Below are 22,593 nucleotides of genomic sequence, written 5' to 3'. Positions count from 1 at the left end.
TAGTTTGTATTGCTTTTTGTATATTTAATACCACACCTCTTTTACTCTGATCTGCAAGTGAGGTATATAATTCTCCCAATTTTGGATATTCTAGTAGATTTTTATGTTGTTTCTTAATATGATTTTCTTGTAAACAAATTATATCCATTTTTAATTTCCCCAATTTATGTAGTGTTCTTTTTCTTTTTATAGCCAAATTCAGTCCATTTACGTTTATCGAAATTGCTTTTATTTCTTCTTCCATGATTATTTATTTGAAATTTTAGTTGCTCTCGTTATTCTCATCTCTCTTTGCTCTTTTGCCTCTTTTGCTCTTGTCCCTTCTCTCAACACCCTTTCCTCCTGTTCTATGCTATACTTACTGCATTGCTTCTCTGTCTCATCTCCTTGCTGTCTGATTACTCTTTCCCCTCTCAGCCTTTCTTCTTCTTGCTGCCAAAAGTATTGATCATAGAAAAGTTCTGCTTTCTCTATTGTGTCCAGTCTATATCTCTGTTCTTGCCAATTTATCATTTTTCCTTCTGGTATTAACCATCTAAAATTTATCCCTTTTTTAATTAAGCATTTTGTCAGAAATTGATACTCCTTTCTCAGGTCTCTCACTCTTCTTGGGATCTGTTTTAACATCACTATCTCTCTTCCTTTATATTTTGTTTTAACATTTCTCAGCTTCTGTAGTATATCTACCCTTAATGCTTTTTTAGTAAATCTTATATGCACCTCTCTGGGGAGAGTATTTCTCGTTGCATATCTAGTGTATATTCTAAATATCTTATCTATATCATTAATTATCTTTTCCTTGCTTTCCTCCAATGCTTCTACTAATATTCCCGCCATTACATCTGCTAGGTTCTGTCCCTTTTCTTCTTCAACATTTTGGAATCTTAAATAATAATCAGCTCTATCCATCTCTAAAGCAATGATCATTTTCTCCTGGTTCCTGTCTGTTAATGTAAGTTATCAATCTCCTCTAGTCTCTTATCTGTTAATTCAATTCTTTCTTCCGCTTGTTGCAATCTTTGTTCATTTTTCTACATCAGTTCTTTGACCTCTTTTAGGTCCTCTTCTAGTTTGCCAATCCCTTCTTTGAAGTCTGTGTGTAGAGCCAGATACGTATCATATTTTTCAATTCCTTGTTGGATCTATCTTGCTGCATTGTGTTGCCCAGTGATTTCTGTGCCACCGGACTCTGTGATATTAGGGTAGCTGTTGCTGGGTGTGTTGTGGTTTTCTTCATTTTCTCCAGTAATCCAAATGTTGATGGGGTATTATAATCCAAATGTACTCCAAAAACAAAAAAGAGTACGAAAAATTTTCATTGACAAGTAAAGGTGAATACAAAGGGAAAAGGAAAGAAAAAGAGAAGGAAAAAGCCAAATATCCTTATATCTTTAAAAAAAATAAAAAAAGAAATTAATCCATACAGGTTACACTCTTTGTTCGTTTCAGAGTCTCTGTGCCTTAGTCCAAAAGAAAAAAAAAATCAAAGTAAAAAACAATCCACCATTCCGCAAACTAAAAAAAACCAGACTCTGTAAACTTCTTATCAGTGAGTCCAGCAGCTGTCATTCAAGGTCACTTAGTCTCCCTTTTTTTCTTAAGCTTCAAGGGTATTCTCAGCCGAGATACTTGATTCATTGCCTTCTTTTGCCTTCTATTGTTATCCGCTGCTACAGTTCCAGGAGAGGGGCAGTTTAAAAATCTGCTCCCCTCCCCCACTTCTCCACAGCTTCAAATTCTTCTTATCCCCCCCCCCCCAGTTTCCAGCATTTAAGGATTCTCAATGTTCTCACCCAGGCAATCCTCCAAACTTACTTTCAAGATCTTCCAAGTGGCCGCCCTGGCTTGTGACGGCTCACAATGGCCGTCTGACAGCTGCTGGTCCGAGAAGCTTCCGTTGGCTCTCCAGGAGGTTGCGATCTCTCCTGTCCTGCCAAAACTGTGCCTCCCTTTTTCACCGTCCCTACAGGACAGCTCTGATCTGTCTGAAACTCAGACAGACCCCCCCAAACAGCTGAAAAGCGACAATCCTTTGGGAGCTTCCAAAGGATGTCATCCTGCCACGGTGCTCTAAACTAGCATCTTAACCACTACACTTTAGCAATATTTTTAAACAAAAATGGTATGAATTTTAAAGCCATATGTGTCTCAAAATGTTGAATTTTCTCCACAAAATTGCAGTAAATTAACTTTTGGGTAATTTATTTTGATTACAAGACTGGCCTAGTTCATGTGCTAGAGTTTATAATACAGTTGAAACTGACATTTCTCTACTAAATGGAGCCAATACTTGGGTTTAGCTTCTCTCAGAGTCTACCATATCGACCCATCTGGTGTGTAGTAGGATATCTATAATCTTTGGACTATCTGTAGAAGTGTATGTGTTAGTAAAGTTCAGTATTTTTACTTCTGTTATATAATTGGAAGTTATGTCATTATTCTATTTGATATATAAATAAAATGTAATTATTTTAAGTAGGTGGCATTCTGAAAGCCAATGAAAGCATTAGTTTTATTCAGAGGAGGCAAAGTGCAAATTCATTTATCAATTTATGAAGTTACAGATGAGAATATTTGTTTTCAGAATGCTGTATGAAAGTTTCACAATGTGCATTGTGCTTCTGTCTTTCACCGTTAATTGTTACTGGCACTATATATATATTTAAAATGACCTTGGATAATGGCCAAGAAGTCTGTTTGGTCTTAACCCTGCTGATTTTAGGAAGGCACTTCTTCTGCAGGCTCTAAGTTAGAATGGTGTATGGCCTGTCTAATTATTGTATAAGGTATAGTTTATATTATTCTGTTCTGCTGCTAGCACAGTGGTATTTGAATTTTTCCTCTCTTTTTGTTGGATTGGATTAAAAAGTAAATAGAAGCCTGTTACAATACTGTGCTTAATAATTTGCAGAAAAAAAATTGAGTTTGCTTAATAATTCATAATAATTCTTCACTTCTCTTGAACATAATAGCCTGAATGCTGATACAGAAAAATCAGAATTGTAGATCAACTCTAGGTCAAAATGTTCTGAGCATGACTTCCAATTTGCCATCGCAGCATTGGCGGATGCATGGAGGTGAGCTCTGTCTTCAGTGTCCGATTTTCTCCTGCTGGGGGACCCTGGAAAGGTTCGGAAGTCACCCTCTAGGGGCGACGAACAAGAAGAGTACCCCCAATTGATCACGGAAGGGCGGCAACCCTTCAACTTGATCTGGGGCAGCTCTTCAAACTGACGGGAAAAAGATCGGCCATAGCAATATGGCCCGTCACTCAGTTGCTGACAGCCAAAGTCAAACTTACTACCAAGCACACTGAAAGCAACGCGGATGAAGCTGGTTGAGATTTTATCTTCTCTCTACCCTAAGTACTTTCCTGTAACAGCTCTTTGAAGTACTATCCCCCTGTGAGGAGAGAGGAAAGGGAATTTCTACCCCACCCTCTAAGAATAGTGGTGTCTGACTACCCAGGGGAATTAAGCATCAAAAAGAACAATTTTAATCATTAATCGAACTGGATTTATATGCCTTTGAAACTTGCGGACCCTAAAGTGTCCTATTCTTACTGGAAATTCTTATTATTATCTGAAAAAAAGAAATAAAATTGGAAAAGAACCCAGAAAAATTTGAGATTTAAAAAACCTTAAATGGTACCAGTGACATCTTGTGGTGAAGCTTGGTATGGCAATTTGTTATTTCCTAAAAAGAGACTTGGCTCACAGCCAAGACTTAGATAAGACTGTCTTGACCTTGGCACTATCCAACTGTAAGAGAACAGCTGGGCAGTGAAACTGGCCGACCTAAACTGTGAATGCAAACCCTTACTGATTTTTGTTTAACAAACAACTTCTACTAGAAAGACTGTTTACAAATACACGAGAGATGAACGAAGACCAGTAAAAAATCCTCTCTATGCTAAAAGCAGCACATGAAACCATCCTTGCAGCTTGTGACAAAATGAGACCTAAAAGACTGCCAGCTGAGATGCACAAAGCCAAATTTTGATTGCAACTAAAGAATCAACAATGCAGAAGACAGCAGAAGAAGTTGAACAGCTAAATATTAAGACAGAGGACTCAATTGACTAACAAGTACAGCTGATGGATAATCCAGACAAAGAAGTGACATTATTGAAAATGGAAATGACTTTCTATACAAACCAGAAGAAATTTCAGAAAGAAGAACAGATTGAATTGAAGACAAATATACTAGAGCAAATATGGGGGACTGGAATCACAGGGCAACAATTTAATGAATACAAATGGGCAAGTCCTTCCAGAAAACTGGCAATTAAATGGTCTCCTTTGATTCAAATAACACATATAAAAATGGAGGGAGATTTATTTGATGATCTAAAAGCATTGATATGGAAGCCTAGCTGGCAAAGGAAGAAAGCTAGAATAAGGTTGAAAATTGGGGTTTTGAGTTATTAGAGGGTACTTTATATTGTCAATTAGAGGGTTAAAAGGAGATGTTAGGATAAGGGGAATTTGGGTTATTAGATTCAAAATACTTGGAAATTAGTGGAAAATAAGGATTTGATTTGTTTAATATTGAAAAATTAGATTTAAATGGGAAATGAAAATTAACTATCAGGAATGTGTTAGATTTATTGACTAACCCAGGCAATATATATAATGGTTTTGATCTATTAAAAGGGAATACTTTATTTATTTATCTATCTATCTATCTATCTATCTATCTATCTATCTATCTATCATCTATCTATTTATTTATTTATTTGGATTTATATACCGCCCCTCTCCCAAGGGACTCGGGGCGGTGTACAGGGAAATTAAAACACTATGAACAACACATAATATACAAAAATTAAAATGAAATTAAACCAAATAGCCCTAAACAATAAAGCACATTCTAAAATTTAAAATTTTTAAAATTTGAGATCCAAAATCCCAGTCCCTCAGTCCAGGCCGGCAACTTCAAATAGCCAAGTCTTCAGGTCGGGGCGAAAAGAGCGAAGGTCGGGAGCCATTAAGTAGAAGATTTAATATGGTGGGAAATAGAAAATTTTTAGGAAATAGAACAAGATTACATTTAAAAAGGTAAAATGTGTATTCTGGATATTACAGTTTCTTATGAAGTGAGATAAGGGAAACCTTGGTTACCCAAAGTTTGAAAATTATGGATATTAAAGGTTGATTGGAATATTAATGAGAAATTAAAAATTAAGTAAAAATTAACAACAGGACATGGATTTTTTACAAAGATTAATTAAAATATGTATAAGCTAAAATGTATTGATAAATGTAATAATGATGTTTTCATTAAATTGATATAATTAGAAATGTATTAGCTTGAATATGAGATAATAAATGTTAAGGGAAAAATTAAAGAAATATTTGATGATGTAACCTGAGATTTGTACTAAAGATTTTATTATTGAATTATTGTTTAACCCTGCCACCATGTTGCTTTTCAAATACTTAAATGTAAAACTGGGAAACCAATAAAATATTATTAAAAAATATTCTGAACTTTAAGTAACTATTTGAGTAGTTCATGCCCCAAACAAAGCCCACTTTTGTGACTGTTGTTTGGATAGTGAAAGAAAATGTTGTTGTTTCCAGTGGAATTGTTTCAAGCGTTCCATGTTGCTTTAGAAATATACTGCTCAAAAAATAAAGGGAACACAAGATAAGACATCCTACTATTAAATACAGTACATTGTGTTGTTTAAGTGTTCCCTTTATTTTTTTGAGCAGTATATTTTCACTATATTGTTATCTTTTGAGTTTTAATTTCTGGCCTAACACAGTAAAATCAATCATTCCCCTGTTGCATTGGCTTAGGCCAGGGGTAGGCAACTTTGGCTATTTTATGACTCATGGACCTCAACTTCCAGAATTACTGAGCCAGCATGGCTGGCTCAGGAATTCTGGGAGTTGAAGTCCACGAGACACAAAAGAGCCAAGGTTGCCTACCCCTGGATTAGGCCATGTAGAGAGGACCTCAAGGTGATTTTTGCAATGGCATTTTAAGGGAGGGTTATATGGCACAGTGAAAGTGCTATTCTCAGTCTGACTATTTCTTTTCCCCCATTGATCCAGTACCTAAATACCCAGAAGATAGGGTGTGTGTGTGTGTGTGTGTGTGTGTGTGTGTGTGTGTGTGTGTGAATATAAACATTTAAAAAGTCCTATAGAAAAAATGGGACATCATGTACAGCTGGAAAGCAGGTAGAATGGGAATGGGAACTCATCAAATTTGCAGACAACACAAAGTTGGGGGGAATAGCCAACACTTTAAAAGATAGGTTCAAGATCCAGAAGGATTTTGAGAGTTTTAAACAATGGGCCATATGCAACAAAATGCAATTAAGTAGTGAGAAAAGTAAGGTTTCACACAGGCAAGAAAACCCAAATGCATATGTATAAAATAAATGGTACCTGGCTCAAAAGCAGTAACAGTGAGAGGAATCCAGGCATCCAAATGGACAATCACTTAAATATGAGCCAGCAGTGTGCTGCAGCTGCCAAAAAAAACCAGTGCAGTCGTAGGCTGCATTAACGTAGGGATAGTATCAATTAATCAGAATAGAGCTAGAAGGGAAGGTATCAAGGTCATGTGAAGTGTTAGTACCACTTTATACTGCTTTGGTAAGACCATATTTGGAATACTGCATTTAGTTTTGGTCACCACAAAGAAAGAAAGAAGAGCATCAATGATGATTAGGGGGCTGCAGGCTAAAATATATGATAAATGGTTGCAGGAACCGGGTATATCTAGGATTTTGTTGTTGTTAGTTGAGAAGTCATGTTCAATCCATTGCAACCCCATAGACAATGTTCCTCCAGGCCTTCCTGTCCTCTACCATCTTCTGGAGTCCATTTAGGCTCACGCCTACTGCTGCAGTGACTCCATCCAGCCACCTCATTCTCTGTCATCCCATTCTTCTCTTGCCCTCAACCTTTCCCAGCATTAGGCTCTTCTCCAGTGAGTCCTTCCTTCTCATTAGGTATATCTAGGATAACCAGGTATATCTAGGATAACATGATAACAGTCTTCCAATAATGGGAGGGGCTGTCATAGAGAAGAGGGGCTCAACATATTCTCCAAAGCACCTGAGGGCAGGAGAAGTAATGGATGGAAGCTTATCAAGAATAGATCCAACTTAGAATTAAGGAGAAATTTCCTGACAGAACAATTAAACAGTGGCTTGCCTCCAAAGTTGTGGATGTTCCATCACTGTAAATTGTTAAGAAGAGATTGGACAGCCATTTGTTCTGAATGGTATAGCCAAGATCCCTTTCAACTCTGGTATTCTGTATTCAGAAGTACAATATTGGTTTGAATGGTCTGCATATACTCTGGTTTTATTGTTGTTGCAATATAGTTCAATGTCTTTAAGGCACTCTGAAAGCATTACAATCATCAGGACCAAAAATAAAGTGCTGTGTGCATACACACGGACGACTATCTTAACAAACCAGCAAGGTAGTATTCCCAAAAAAAGTTTGTTATGCTGATGGATTTGGTGGTTTGTTGTTTGGACAAAGGAATTGTGCTCAAGGGGATTTGAAAAAACAAAAAGATTAACTGGCTTCCTGGGCATTTTGATATTCATTGTTGCACTGAATTTTGTCCTTTTGTTTGTGGAGACTACAGAATGCAATTGAAAATACAAAAAGGTTCTGCTAGTTGGCCTGCAAAGTTTGAGGTGTGTGCACACTCTTCACATTCCTGTGTGGTGCAAAAGGATGTTTTCACTTGTTGGTTTGACCTGTGTGCTGTCACGTATCATTCCATTAGCATTTCAGGTATAAGAAAAATGTTTTGCTGAATAAGGTTGAACAATGCATGACTTATGATTTCTGTGTGCTATTGAGGATGTAAATATAACTTATATTTAGGATGTACAAGGCAAGGAGAGGTTTTAGTTTTCCACAATAAAGCTTCTATCCTGGGCATTGGTTCATCTTTCTTTTTCTTCACTAATGTTCTCGATCTGTTAGGTCTAAGCTATATTCTACTCTACTCTGCCCTGCCCTGCCCTACCCAGCCAGTGCCAGGCTGACAAGAAAAAGAAAGTTGGGAGCTGGCCGTGGGAAGTATGAAGATAAACCTGCAAGTATTGGGGTAGACAGAGGCAATCCATGTTCCTGATTGTTTGCAAGGTTAGGTTTTGGCATGCAAGAGGTTTCCTTTTAAAACATTATGTAAACAAACCATATTTGTGAACTGACTGGAATCCATTTTGTGCCAGGATGTCTTCCTGTCCTGGAGGAGGTAATTGATTTGAAATGGGTATGTGACAGATTAAGTTCTCTATGTCCTTTAAAAAGCAAATGCAAAGAGCCACCTAGCAATTTCTCTTTTTATGTTTCTTTCTTTAGTTTTCCTCAGGCAAGGAAAGATAGATTTAAAAAAAAAAGAACTTAAGAAAGGCAGAATAGAAGGTCAGTGAAGCCACAATGGGATTATTCCTTTATTTTATTTCCTCTGCCAATCCTTCTGCAAGCTGACTTGCTGGTAGCACTCAGCATGAACTTCTTTCCTCTCTGTTTCTATTCCAGGGATGAAGAATTATAAAGCAAAAGCCTTTTTCTGTGTTCCCATTGTTTTCTACCGCTGAAATACTTGAAACACTGTTTTATTTCATGAAACATGAAATGCTTAAACAGCTTTGAGATGTTACCCTGAAATGCAGACATTTCAAAACGGTTTTTACAGAATATTCTGCATGAGATACTTTGTTTTGACCCCAATATAAAATATATTTTGTGTTTCATGAACATGGATAGAAGAAATTATCACTAAGACATAGCTGTGGAATAATTAAAAAATACAGTTCCTGAAAAATATAATTTGTCTGAGATTTCCTATTCTAGGCATTGTACTGTATCAAGAAGGTGAATAGAATGGCAGTTTGGTCTAATGGTTAAGGCATCAGGCTAGAAACCAGGAGCATGAAAGCCACCTGTCACTTTGAGCCAGTCATTCTTTCTCAGCCTCACACAACAGGCTCAGGCAACAGGCCAATCCATCATTTCCTGTTGCAAACCACTTGGCTGATCCGAAAAAAAGTGGACCTGCACTTGCAGGAAAATGCTAAGAAGAAGAAAAAAAAACCTCAAGGGTGAATCCTAAGATTCTGAGCATAGTATATTGGTCAAAATTAACTAGCTCTCCATTATGTTTTTCATAGGGGGAATGATAAGTGCTGAAAAATACATCCATGAATATGTGCATCTTTTTATGACTATTAAGTGTTACTGTTCTAAGGTTGTGTTGCTATTGATTAATACTGAAAATTATTCTGCAGTAAATATAACCGGATATTTATTTCTTCTTGTAAGTAAAGTTTAAAGAATGGTTATCTCCATTCTATATTGGTGTTCCTAAAATGTCAGATATTTGGTCAAGAAAAGACAGTGTTGAATCCCTATGTTTATTGGAGCTCAGCAGAGTAGTAAGTTTCTTGGGAGTGTTGCATCTCAGTACTTCACAAAATAAATGTACATGTGTTCCTCCCACCAGCATTTCAGAACCCAATATAAGATAAGCGTTTTTGTTGTTGACTGCTAGTTACAAGGTGTTCATGTGTGAGAGAGTGATGTGATTGCTATCTGTGCTTGGGAAAAGAAGCTGCAGCCAGGCAGAAATACTTCCTAGCCCCATTTCTCTCATGCCTTCATACATTCACTTCACTCACAAGGATCCAAGAAAGTGTTGCAGCTGCCTGTGATAATTGAGACACACCCTGATGTTTTCAAAGACCTGCCGACCTCACCCCACTTAGCCCCTTAGTTTACAAAAACAGATGCTAAGATAGAGTAGGGAGGGGTGTAGGAGGAAAGGAGACTACAAATAACATTTTGTACAGACTAGAGACAGGAAAGCGAAGGCAACATTTGGAGATTGGCAACTATTTCAAGTAGGCAAGTCCATTTCCAGGACCACAAGCTATGGTGAGCTTCATAGCAACTGCACTGAAACAGCACTACAACCCCAATTAGTGCAAGAACCTTTGGGAAAAGGTTATGGAATGTAGGACTGAGGATTAAAGACATGGTTATTTGCAACATCACCTTGCAAAACCTACTAGGGTGGAGTTCACCCAAAACAATTGCCTATTGCTGGGGAAGTTGTGTGTTGCAATAAAGCATTTCCTATGCTATGGTGTGTCCCCTCCTTTGAAAGAAAAGAGCCTTCACAGCATGTGCCACTCTCCTTCTGGAAAATACTAATTCTTGACCAGTCAAAAACCATATAATTTATATATGTGTCACCACAAGTCATCACCTGTGGATCCCTAATTTAAATGTAAACTGTAAAACACTGCATTCGTTTGACTGAAGAGACTGTAAAACAGGGGTCTTCAAACTTGGCCCTTTTATGACTTCTGGACTTCAACTCCCAGAATTCCTCAGTCAGGCACACTGGCTGAGGAATTTTGAGAGTTGAAGTCCACAAGTCATAAAAGTGCCAAGTTTCAAGACCCCTGCTGTAACAATTGCCTGTTGCTAATGAGTATAGGAAAAATGAATGCTCTGTTGATCCATGCAGCATCACTGAAGGAACCAAAGATTAGAGCAAAGACATAGAAAGCTAAGCTTCAGTATTGCCTATACAGAACATAGACAGGCTGAAGTATAGAAGCTGAAAGAATAGTTACTTCCCTTCTCCAGCTATGACAGAACAGTATAGATCAGTTGTATATGTCCTTAAAAGGGACGGGGTGGCTCAGTGGGTTAGGACGCTGAGCTTGTCGATCAGAAGGTCGGCAGTTTGGTGGGTCGAATCCCGAGTGCCGCGTAACAGAGTGAGCGCCTGTTACTCGTCCCAGCTTCTGCCAACCTAGCAGTTCGAAAGCATGTAAAAATGCAAGTAGAAAAATAGGGACCACTATGGTGGGAAGGTAACAGCGTTCCGTGAGCCTTTGGTGTCTAGTCATGCCGGCCACATGACCATGGAGACATCCTCGGACAAGCGCTGGCTCTTCAGCTTTGAAACGGAGATGAGCACCGGCCCCTAGAGTCGGAAACGACTAGCACGCATGTGCGGGGGAACCTTTACCTTTACCTTTATATGTCCTTAAAGTTCTCTCTCTTTCTCTGGATAAGGTTACTTGGAACCTTAGATTACCTTCCCATGCAATCATATTGTATGGGATTTTCTGTTTTTTATTGTTGTGTTTCTGCAGAATTTTGAATCATTAGTCAGCTTACTAAGATAACATTCTCAAACTTTTTTTTAGCTTGTTTTTATAATGTGACCTCCTTTTGGAAAGTTATTCTTCTAGCTATTACTGATTTCTGTATAAGGGTAATAGCTTTTGAGAGCTTAAGAATATTGATTTTGCTTCCACCAGATGGATGTGATTACGATGCCTGCTGTTGCTTTCTTATAAAATGTTTTAAGTGTTTCATAGTTTCCATGTTTATTTCCGTGAAGTTGCTATTAGTAAAAGAGTCTCTTGCTGTTTCATGTTTTGAATAAAATAACACCACAATCTCAGCATAATGTGTAGAGTACCTTAGATGTAGTTTTTAATAAGAAAGTACGTTAGAGTTGAATAAACCACATTTCATTTTAAATATTATATATATATTAAAAAATGCTAGGACAAAAGCATTCCAGCAGTGGTACCAGTATATGGCTTTTAATGACAAAAAATAAGGAAAATTGGAGTTTAGGTCCTTGTTGTGCTAGATGTGTATTAGTGAGAAAAGTCAGTCTTGATCATGAAATTCATGTAGCTTTTTAAAATGAAATGCTGTAGCTTTTTAAAGAATTTACATGCTTCTTAAAGTGACGTAGGATGTTTATGCTTTTATGCGGTGGCTCAGTGGGTTAGGACGCTGAGCTTGTCGATCAGAAGGTCGGCAGTTTGGCGGGTCGAATCCCGAGTGCCGCATAACAGAGTGAGCGCCTGTTACTCGTCCCAGCTTCTGCCAACCTAGCAGTTCGAAAGCACGTAAAAATGCAAGTAGAAAAATAGGGACCACTACGGTGGGAAGGTAACAGCGTTCCGTGCGCCTTTGGTGTCTAGTCATGCCGGCCACATGACCACAGAGACGTCCTCGGACAAGCGCTGGCTCTTCGGCTTTGAAACGGAGATGAGTACCGGCCCCTAGAGTCGGAAACGACTAGCACGCATGTGCGGGGGAACCTTTACCTTTTACCTAAGTTACCCAGAACTACTTTGGATAGTGAGATGGCATGTAAATTTGATAAATAAACAAATGTGCTTGTCAATATTAAATTATAAGATTGGAAGTGAAAGCAGGACTTGGAGATCATCTTGTTCAATCCTCCACAGAAATCAGTTCTTAGCAATCATCTTAGATTTTCTGCATGAATACCTGCCCTTAATCCGGTCTTTTAGTTCTTCCAATGATGCACTGATCATGACTGCAACTGAATCTATCCACCTTGCTGCTAGTCAGCCTCTTCTGTTTCTTTTCATCTTTCCCAGCATTATTAATTTCTCCAGAGAACTAGGTTTCTATGCAGGGTGTCCAAAGTAAGAAAATGAGAATTCTGGGTTGATTTGTTCAAGAATCTTTTTGTTTGTTTGTTTGTTTGTTTCTGTTTGGATATCTGTGATGTGCTTAGGAGTCTTCTTCAGCACTGTTTAAACTGTCGAAACTGATTCTAACTTACTTCTTCAAAGCCCATCTTTCACTTCCATAGTGTCTCACAAGAAAAACCATTACTTTGTTTATTTCTTTAGAAAAGTTATATTTGTCTAGAGGAGTCACTGATACCACAATAGTTGGCAATAGTTTTTGTTAGAAGTTTCGTGTTATTTTGTTATATAGTTCTGGACTCTGAGCATATTCTTTCCATAAAGTAAGAAGCACTGCTGAGGAGAAAGGACTATTTCTGTCCATAGTCGGAAACCTGACTTGTAATTGTTGTAGTTATTTCCATCAGCAATGGAAATTAATTAATTTATCCTTTTTAATCGGGGTGAAAATGGACTGGTCTTCAAGTTGTGTAAGCATCAGTTCGATGTAAAGCTAAGAGGAAAAAAGCATGAAAGCCATTTTTGTTAAAAGCCTATTTAAAAAGTATTTTTAGATATATTTTTTTCTGCCTTCTAAAATCTGGATACCCTTAAGACGGTTTTGAGTTCCAGAACTTATAGCAAGCATTTTCAAAAGGGCAAGGGAATGCATCTAAAGACCACTGAGTAAGAAAGAAAGGATGGCTGGGGAAATTCTGATGAGAATAACCAATGCCTAACTCTTTCAAATTGAGCATAACCTCAGGATTAAACAAGTGAGCGAGGAACAGTTCTGATTCAACTTCCCTAACATTGGATTCTGATATGTGTGGACTGTAGTTTGACTCCATTTCTGGATTGATGCATAACTGAAATCCTTCCAGAGAATTAAGGGAAAACTTAGTGACATCATTAAGGTATAATTAAATACGTCCATCTATTGATGCCAGGATGTGAGATGGTTTGAGTGGTATGCCTGCCTGTTTACTTTATCCATGAAACTTAATGCAGCTTCCTGAAAACTCTTCTTCAAGATCATCTAAAGATTTTTTTAAATTACTTTTATGGCACCCCTCCACAAAATTGACCTTGGCTTTTGTAGAACTTGTACTGTTTTTGATCTGGCCTATCCTAAGGTTAGGTGCACTGTGTTTTCCACCATCAGGTGGATAGTAAGATATCAGATTAATTTTGATACAGTAAGCAGACTAAGAACAATTGCCTTATTGTCCACTGTAGTTAATGATAAAATGTAGCTAATGGGCTTATAAGTAGACCTCTAGATAGCCTGTTAAAAGTGAGTGGGTGGTTTTGAAGTATTTTGGCTGTAATAATAAAATTGCCTTTTGTTTATGGAACCTTGAAGGATTTGTACTAAATATCAGCTTGATCAAAGTAACATTGCCACTGCATTTATTTAAACTGTACCCATGTATTCTATCAAACAATGCATAAACTTTTTGCCAAAACAGATATGCTGGGAGGAGAACAAATTTGTTTAAAATAGAACACTCTATTTTAAACACTATATGCAACATTCTCACCAGATCCCATTAAATCAATTAACATATTTTGGATATTTTTATACCGTGTCTGTTACTTCTTGTGATACATTCTCTGCTTATTGATCTTCTTTTCTTTCCAAACAAGTAAATGACAACATAACTTGGTCTTAAAATAAATTGTGTGAGTTTAATCAGCTATTCTTAATCTTAGTATTTTTAAAAAACTTTCATATACAGCTTCTTACCTGGAGTAAGATCATTCTCTATTAGTGTGCATCTAAGAGATGCATACATGAACTGGTCAAAGATTAACAAGTTGATTTCTTGAATTATGCTGGGAAATTATTTTCATTATCAGAAGCATAGAATCACAAATATGACAAACCAAAAACAGGAATCCGTTATTTCAGATTTAGCCCATCACTGTAAATTGCAGTCCTCTGGGCTGAATTTTTTTTAAAAATGATCTTCTATGTTTACTTAAATAGGAGTACAAATATGCCCTATAGATTCTGGTTTATCTAGGTCTTAATCAGAGTTCTGAAATTTGGAAGAAAAAAAAGGACAATATTTTATTCTCAATCCCTTTATCTTTCTTTTTTCTTCCCCCCCCCTCCAACCTGAAAATAAAAAGAATTAGAAAATGTTCCCTATTGTTTATTTTTAAACTTATACATAAATTGATAAGATGTAAAAGAAATCGAAATTAGAAATGGTCATACCAAATCAAGAAATGAACAAACATGTAAAAGCTATTATCAATGCAGGCAAAGTTTTTCAGGAGTTTGTATAAAAGAAGAATGAGCATTAAAAGGAATTGATGATTGTGACAGTTTAGATCCAGAAACTGAGACCTTAATCAACATCACATTAGGCAAAATGCATATTCTGAAAATTCATTGCCCTATCTCTTTTTATCAGCTTTTGTTGGAAAGTTAAAATTTTCTGTTTGTTACATACAGGGAAAGACAAATGTGAATACTTTTTGTTTTATTCTTGAGTCTGTAGGTTATTCGATTTTCAGAATTAACTTTTTATCTGCCTGTTTTTTTAACCAAGAAAAAAAAAAAGAAATATTGTATTCCTTAGAATTCAGCCATTTGTTGCTCCTTTTGAAGCAAGAATAAAAAGTAAATTCAGTATATTCTATATATATCCATTCCTCCTCCCTTCTTTTATTTCATTAGTTCAAGTTTTCTGGATTATTTTATTTCTTTCCTGGATTATTTTATTTCTTTCCTGGATCATGTAAAGCATTCTGTTTAATATATATTCAAGAGAATAGCTGACTTCCGGTTTGCCACTGCAGTGCCTGCGAATGCAGGAAGGCGAACTCCGTCTTCCGCACCCGAATTCATCCCACTGGGGGACCCTGGAAAGGGTCGAAAGTCCCCTGTAGGGGTGATGAGCAAGGAGGGGGACCCCTGCTTCATCACGGGAGGCAGCTCTTCTGTTTGATCCGGGGCAGCTCTTCTGTTTGATCCGGGCAGCTCTCCAAACCAGCAGGGGAAAGACTGGCCATAGAAATATGGCTCGTCACTAAGCTGCTGACAGCCGAAGTCAAAATTACTACCAAGCACCTTTAAAGCAACACAGATGAAACATGATGAGATCTGATCTTCTCTTTAAGACTTTAAACATCTCTTCCTGTAAAAGCTGCCCAAAGTACTTTTCCCCCTGTGAGGAGATAGGGAAGGGAATGTCTGTCCCACCCTCTAAGAACAGCAGCGACTAATTACCCAGGGGAAACAACAACTATAAGAACAATTCTAACATAATTGGATGCATACGCTTTTGAAATTTGGGGGCTAAAAGTTTTCCTATTCTTACTGGAGATGTTTGTGATAATCTAAAAAAAGAAAAAAGAAATAAACCTTGAAAAACTATCATTAAATCTTTGGATTTAAAAAGCTTTAAATGGCATTGGTGACATCTTGTGGCGAAGTATGGTATTATAACTTGTTATTGCCTAAAAGAAACTTGGCTTGAAGCCCAGACTCTAGAAAAAATTCTCTTGACCTTGACAGATACTACAGTGAAAAACTCATCTGTAAAGAAGGAACTTTTGGGCAGCATATCTGACCTCTTTGAACTATGAATGTAAACCTTTGCTGATTTTCAGAGTTATATAAGGGGAATTGCTTTCCTATTTCTTTAAATGAGAAGCATCTGTTACTACATGAGATAAATTCTTACTTGGTAAACAATCTCCACTATAAAGACTACCTATAACACATGAAATAAATGTCCCTTACCAAGTTATAAAAAATGAAAAACTATTTTTAGTTTGATTTTAAAGTCTTTAACTTAACACATTATCAAGAGAATATGGATGAAGATCAGGAAAAAAATCCTTTCCATGTTGAATTCAATACACGAAACCATCCTTTCAGCTTGTGACAAGATAAGACCCAACATAAAGGAACAAGATGCGAGCTTAGATATACAAACCCAGACCTTGACTACAACTAAAGAACTAACAATGCAGAAAATAACAGGAAAAGTGGAATAACCAAACACTAAGACAACAATTCACCAACAAATGCAGGCAACGGAAAAATCAGAAAATAGAGTGACAACATTGAGAATGGAAAAGTCTTTTTATATAACTCAGAAGAAATTTGAAAAAAAGGAAGAACAGATTGAATGGAAGATAAACCTATCAGGACAATTGTGGGAAATTGGAGTAATAGTAGGCGATCTAATGAATACAACTGGGCTAGTTCTTCCAAAAAAAACTAATCGAATGATCTTTCTTATTTCAAGTAATACATATAATAATAGAGGGAGAACTGTTTGATGATTCAAAAGTACCGACATGGAAGGTCAGTTGGCAAAGGAAGAAAGACAGAGTAAAGCTGAAGGAAACTAGGGTTTTGAATTATTAGACGGGATTTCGTATTACTGATTAGAAGGTTGAATATGGTGAGAAATAATTTTTAGAAAAAAAGTAACATAATTGAATAGATAAGATGTGTAATAAGACTAATAGACCTTTTGTTTAATATGGTGGAAAATAGATAACTTTTAGAAAACAGAACAAGATTATATGCAAATAGATAAGTATGTTATTGAATTACTAACCCAGTCACCATGTTGCTTTTTAAATGTTTAATTGTAAAATTAGAAAACTAATAAAATATTATAAAAAAGAGAATAGCTGGAAAACCTTGATAGTTTGACTAGGTTTGGATGAGGATCTCAAATTACAGATGGAGATACAATAATATTGGCATTACAGTTCCATCAGGAGTCAGCCCCTTGTTCTAGTTGAACACCTGGATAAAGCTTATTTCCAAACAAGATAAAAAAAATTATTTAAACGAATCAAGCTGTAATTACTAATAAATCAAAAGATTTTGTGATTCTCTATTCTCTAGCAATTAAGATCAAGGAGTTTATAGTGGATTACAGGAGGAATAGATCAGACATTCAGCCCCTGATCATCAAAGGAGACTGTGTGGAGCAGGTGGTCAGCTTTAGGTTTCTGGGTGTTATAGCATTGGTTAAGAAGGCCCAGCAGAGAGTATATTTCTTGAGACTTCTCAGGAAATAACAACTGAATGAAAAACTGCTGGTGACCTTCTACCACTGTTCCATAGAGAGCATTCTAATTTATTGCATTTGTGTGTGGTTTGCTTGCTGCACAGTAGCAGATAAGAAAGCGCTCCAGAGGGTCATTACCATTGCCCAGGGGATTATTGGTTGCCCTCTCCTCCCCCCGCCCCCCCCGGATGAACTGTACACTTCCCGTTGTCTTAGGAAATCTCAAAATATTCTTAAAGTCTCATCTCATCCTGGCCGTTCCTTTTTTGAACCTTCTGGCAGACGGTACAGGATAATAAAAACAAAGACAAATAGGCTGAAAAATAGTTTTTATCCCAGAGCTGTAACCATATTAAATACCACAGTATAGTGCAACATTGAAGTGCAATATTAGGGGCAGTGCAATGGTGAATAGAATGTGAAGGATGTGTGCATATAATGTATGTTCTTATTTGTGGTTTTTACTTGTTTAGTGTGCACTGTGGACAGCACTTAATTTTGTTGTGAATTACACAATGAAAATAAAGATATTCTATTCTATTCTATTCTATTCTAAAGATGGCAACAATCTCTAGTGCAGAAATTTATATGCATATACAGTATTCCTTATATGATGCTATAAGTATGACAAGTAAAGTAGCATGCTATACATTTTGAATAAAACCTTATACCATTTTTGCCAATTTAAATGTTTTTTTCAGATTGAAAAAGGAATGTGTAATGTGTTTTCCCTACCTCTCCTCTCCTCTCCCCTCCCCTCCCCTCCCCTCCTCACCTAAGAATGGATAGTTTGTTCCCTTAAATCTGCTAGAAATAGCTGATGGGTCTCCAAGAAGCTGTGGGACCCCTTTAGGATAAAGTGATGCAGGGTTCTGTTTCAAAAGCATTCTAGATGCTTTTGAAATTGTTTTCTCAGTGGCATTAAAAATCTATGTGCAGGAACTTCTTGAGCTGTCCGAAATTCTAAATAGAGAATACTATCAACAATGTACCTGTTTCAGAAGATATGCTTGGTCCTGGGGGATCTTTATTCATTTGGTTGCATTGTTCTGAATAGTAAGTAATCTATTTAAACTGGGTCTTATGTATATGGTAAACAGTTCAAAGCAGTGAATTTGCATTATATTTATAGATATCCTAAAGCAGCATATGAGCATTGAATTGTCTTTGCATAAACATTTAGGTGAAGAAAAGTGAGAGGGAGATGTTTAATGTATTAAAGGCACACTTCCTAGTATTGTGGATTGTAGATGTGATACATTTCAACATCAGTCAGGAAATTACAGGAGTTGAAGCCTGTTATATCTGCAGGCCATTGATTTGGAGAAGGCTGCTTTAAACTGTTTATAGCTTTCCAAGTAATTTAGGATACTTTTAATTTTTTTTTTAAAAAACCATGTAATCTTCTGAAAGCTGCTTTTGGCTCTTTTTCTACTTTTTTAAACTAAACCAGTAATGCTTTTAATTGTAGCCCTCATAATTTCCAGAGTCATATTCATAATTTCATCAATAGCCATCACCTTGAAATAATGGCTATTTCATTATTTACTAGATTTTGAAAAGGGACGCGGTGGCTCAGTGGGTTAGGACGCTGAGCTTGTCGATCAGAAGGTCGGCAGTTTGGCGGGTCAAATCCCAGGTGCCGCATAGCAGAGTGAGCGCCTGTTACTCGTCCCAGCTTCTGCCAACCTAGCAGTTCGAAAGCACGTAAAAATGCAAGTAGAAAAATAAGGACCACTACGGTGGGAAGGTAACAGTGTTCCGTGCACCTTTGGTATCTAGTCATGCCGGCCACATGACCATGGAGACATCCTCGGACAAGCGCTGGCTCTTCGGCTTTGAAATGGAGATGAGCACCGACCCCTAGAGTTGGAAACAACTAGCACGCATGTGCGGGGGAACCTTTACCTTTATTTTAGATTTTGAAGGGCCGCTAATTGTCATGCACATCCATTGTCTAAAGCTACTTAATTTGCCATTTTATTGAGGCTTGATGAAAGCAACCATATATATTTATCTGGAGATAAATCAATGGAGCTTAACTTTTCAATAAACATATATGTTGGGATGAAACATTAGTTAGAATGTTCTAGATCAAAGCTTTCCTCCTTTGCCATGACATGTGATGAAACATAGTCTAGATTCACAAGGTGGAGTGCATTCCAGAAGAATTAAGAGGCTACTCCATTCAGATAGTTTGTGTGAGAGAAAGAGGATGAAGACACTCCCTCCCTGATAGTTCTCAGAGTATATGCTTGATGTAGATAGTAAAATGTTTCAGTTTAGCAAGGTTCTGTCTGTAAGAACAATAAGGAAAGCTGCTTGGAAGAATCGCTACATGTATTTCTTGATTTGGGGGCCTGAAGTAAGCTATAGCATCCAGTGTGCACCCAGAGCAAATATTACATTTGGAAAAATAGCACAATGACAGGCAAGAAGAGTGACACATGCAGTCAAAATTAAGGGCTACTTGTTATTATATTTTGCTATATAAGTACTTCTGTGCTGTAAACAGCATGCTAACCTATCAAAACATAATTGTGCCTTTGATTCTCAAGTAAATATTCGTAGTTGAGAGACATATGCCCTTATCTTTCTGTTCTCCCCTTGCAGGGTCAAGGTGAATTAAAATATACATAGTAAATCACTTTTCAGAAAACCATTCCATTCCTGAAATAATAAACTGCATTACAAACACATAGACAAAATTATTAGTGTCTTAAAACAAATGTATTAGAAAATTATGCCAATTATTGTTAAGCAATATTAATTAAAGTTACTGTTTTTTTTACAGCTGTATGGGGAAATGTGCTCAACATGAGGTAATATTATATACTTCTCTTATACATATGTATAGTTGTAATAATTTTTCTTTCAAACTAAAAGGAATATCTCTTTGTTGCTTATTGCTAGAAAGGAAGGTGGGGAAATGGTAGCTAGTGTGATTGATTTCTATGATGGGAGAGGTCACCTTTGATCAAAGGGGCTGAACATTTCCATCAAGCACAAGATGTGATGTTTCACATTTAAAGCAGGGAAAATGTTCCATCTAGAATTCCACATTTGAAGCAGGGAAAATATTCCATCCATAATGATTCTGCTGGTCACATACCCATATCCCATCAGCTCCCTCTGTTCCTGGAGGAAACTAATTATCTGGACCCGTACCAATCGGGCTTCAGGCCCGGACACAGCACGGAGACGGCATTGGTCGCGCTGGTGAATGATCTCTGGAGGGCTAGGGACAGGGGTTGCTCCTCTGTCCTGGTCCTATTAGATCTCTCAGCGGCTTTCGATACCATCGACCATGGTATCCTGCTGCGGCGTCTCAGGGGGTTGGGAGTGGGAGGCACCATTCTACGGTGGTTCTCCTCCTACCTCCAGGGCCGCTCGCAGTCGGTGTTGACAGGAGGGCAGAGATCCGCCCCGAGGTCTCTCATTTGTGGAGTTCCTCAGGGGTCGGTTCTCTCGCCTCTCCTGTTCAACATCTATATGAAGCCGCTGGGCGAGATCATTCGTGGTTTCGGGGTGGGGTATCACCAGTACGCTGATGATACCCAACTTTTTCTTTCCACCCCGAACCAACCCAGCGATGCCCTCTCCGTGATGTCCCGGTGCCTGGAGGCGGTTCAGGTCTGGATGGGGAGAAACAGGCTTCGTCTCAATCCCGCCAAGACTGAGTGGCTGTGCATATCGGCATCTCGGGTTAACCAACTTATTCCACCTCTAACGATGGGGGGTGAGGTGTTACCCCCCGTTGATAGGGCTCGCAACCTGGGCGTCCTCCTGGACTCACGGCTCAATTTTGAAGACCACATAGGAGCCGTGACCAGGGGGGCTTTTGCACAGGTTCGCCTGGTGCGCCAGTTGCGTCCCTATCTGGACTGAGACGCCCTACGCACAGTTACTCATGCGCTTGTGACCTCCCGTTTGGACTACTGTAACGCTCTCTACATGGGGCTGCCCTTGAAGACCACTCGGAGGCTTCAACTGGTGCAGAATGCGGCCGCGCGAGTTGTAATGGGGGTCTCCCGATACTCCCATGTAACACCTCTACTCCGTGAGCTGCATTGGCTTCCGGTTGCCCTCCGGGTGAAATTCAAGGTGCTGGTTATTACCTATAAAGCCCTACATGGCCTGGGTCCGGGCTATTTGAGGGAACACCTGCTGCCGGCATCAAACGCCCTTCGCCCAGTGCGCTCCCACAGGGAGGGTCTGCTCAGGGTGCCGCCGGTGAGAGATTGCCGGCGGGTGACACCCAGGGATAGGGCCTTCTCAGTGGGAGCGCCTGCCCTCTGGAACCAGCTGCCGGTGGAGCTGAGGACTGCCCCCGACCTCCGATCATTCTGCCGGGGCCTGAAGACCTGGCTCTTTGAGCTCTCAGGCCCAGGCTGAGGAGAAATTTTTAATTGGGGTTTTAAGTATACAGGGTCAATTTAATATTTTTTAATTGGTTTTTTAACTTTTGTATGGTGGATTTTTTTAATTCCCTGTAAACCGCCCTGAGCCCTCAGGGAATAGGGCGGTATATAAATGTAACTAAATAAATAAATAAATAAATACCACATTTGCTTAATCTGAGAGAAGTTGGTCTTTCAGAAAAAGAACAGTGAAGAATAAAAATGGAACAGGAAAACTTACATTAATTAGTTCCAACAAAATTAATATTCATGCTTTTTCATTCCACATTCTTTTCCAATTTTCCAGATATTAATTTCTCATATTTTTACAAACCTTATCTCTTTCATTGCCCAAAACCATTATTGTATTCTCCCTTCTGCTGAAAAGGTGGCTAGGAAGAAAATACAAATGGTATACCATAATACACATTCCTTTTCTTAATAGTAAAGTTGTAGCATTTCAAGAAATTTTGATTCTATAGTTAATGTTGGGAATTTGCTGTTTGCTGTCATGAGACTAGAATATTTTAAGCATATTTTGTAAATGATAATATGTTGAAGCAGTAAATATATATATATTGTATGAATTACCCTTACTGTCCACTTGTTTATTTTTGTTCTTAAAAAACATGTAGCACTTCTGATTGTAACATACAAACTATTGTATATATGA

At 37.9% G+C, this 22,593-nt stretch overlaps 1 protein-coding gene across 4 annotated transcripts in view; it reads left to right on the top strand.

Annotated features, from left to right (window-relative positions):
- The window catches only part of UXS1 (UDP-glucuronate decarboxylase 1), a 64,216-nt gene that overhangs the window by 8,469 nt on the left and 33,154 nt on the right, over positions 1-22,593 (top strand). For 3 of the 4 annotated variants that reach the window (XM_083363005.1, XM_083363006.1, XM_083363004.1), the window contains exon 2: positions 20,315-20,342. In XM_083363005.1, the coding sequence (XP_083219131.1) occupies positions 20,315-20,342 (28 nt within the window). Of the gene's footprint in view, positions 1-18,459; positions 18,577-20,314; positions 20,343-22,593 lie in introns of all 4 variants that reach the window. The other variant, XM_083363007.1, reaches the window with a different exon arrangement.

The sequence above is a fragment of the Vipera ursinii genome, assembly GCF_947247035.1.
Source record: "Vipera ursinii genome assembly, chromosome: 4".
Taxonomy (NCBI): domain Eukaryota; kingdom Metazoa; phylum Chordata; class Lepidosauria; order Squamata; family Viperidae; genus Vipera; species Vipera ursinii.
Note: the sequence above shows the minus strand (reverse complement) of the source record. Positions and strands in the feature narration are given on the sequence as shown.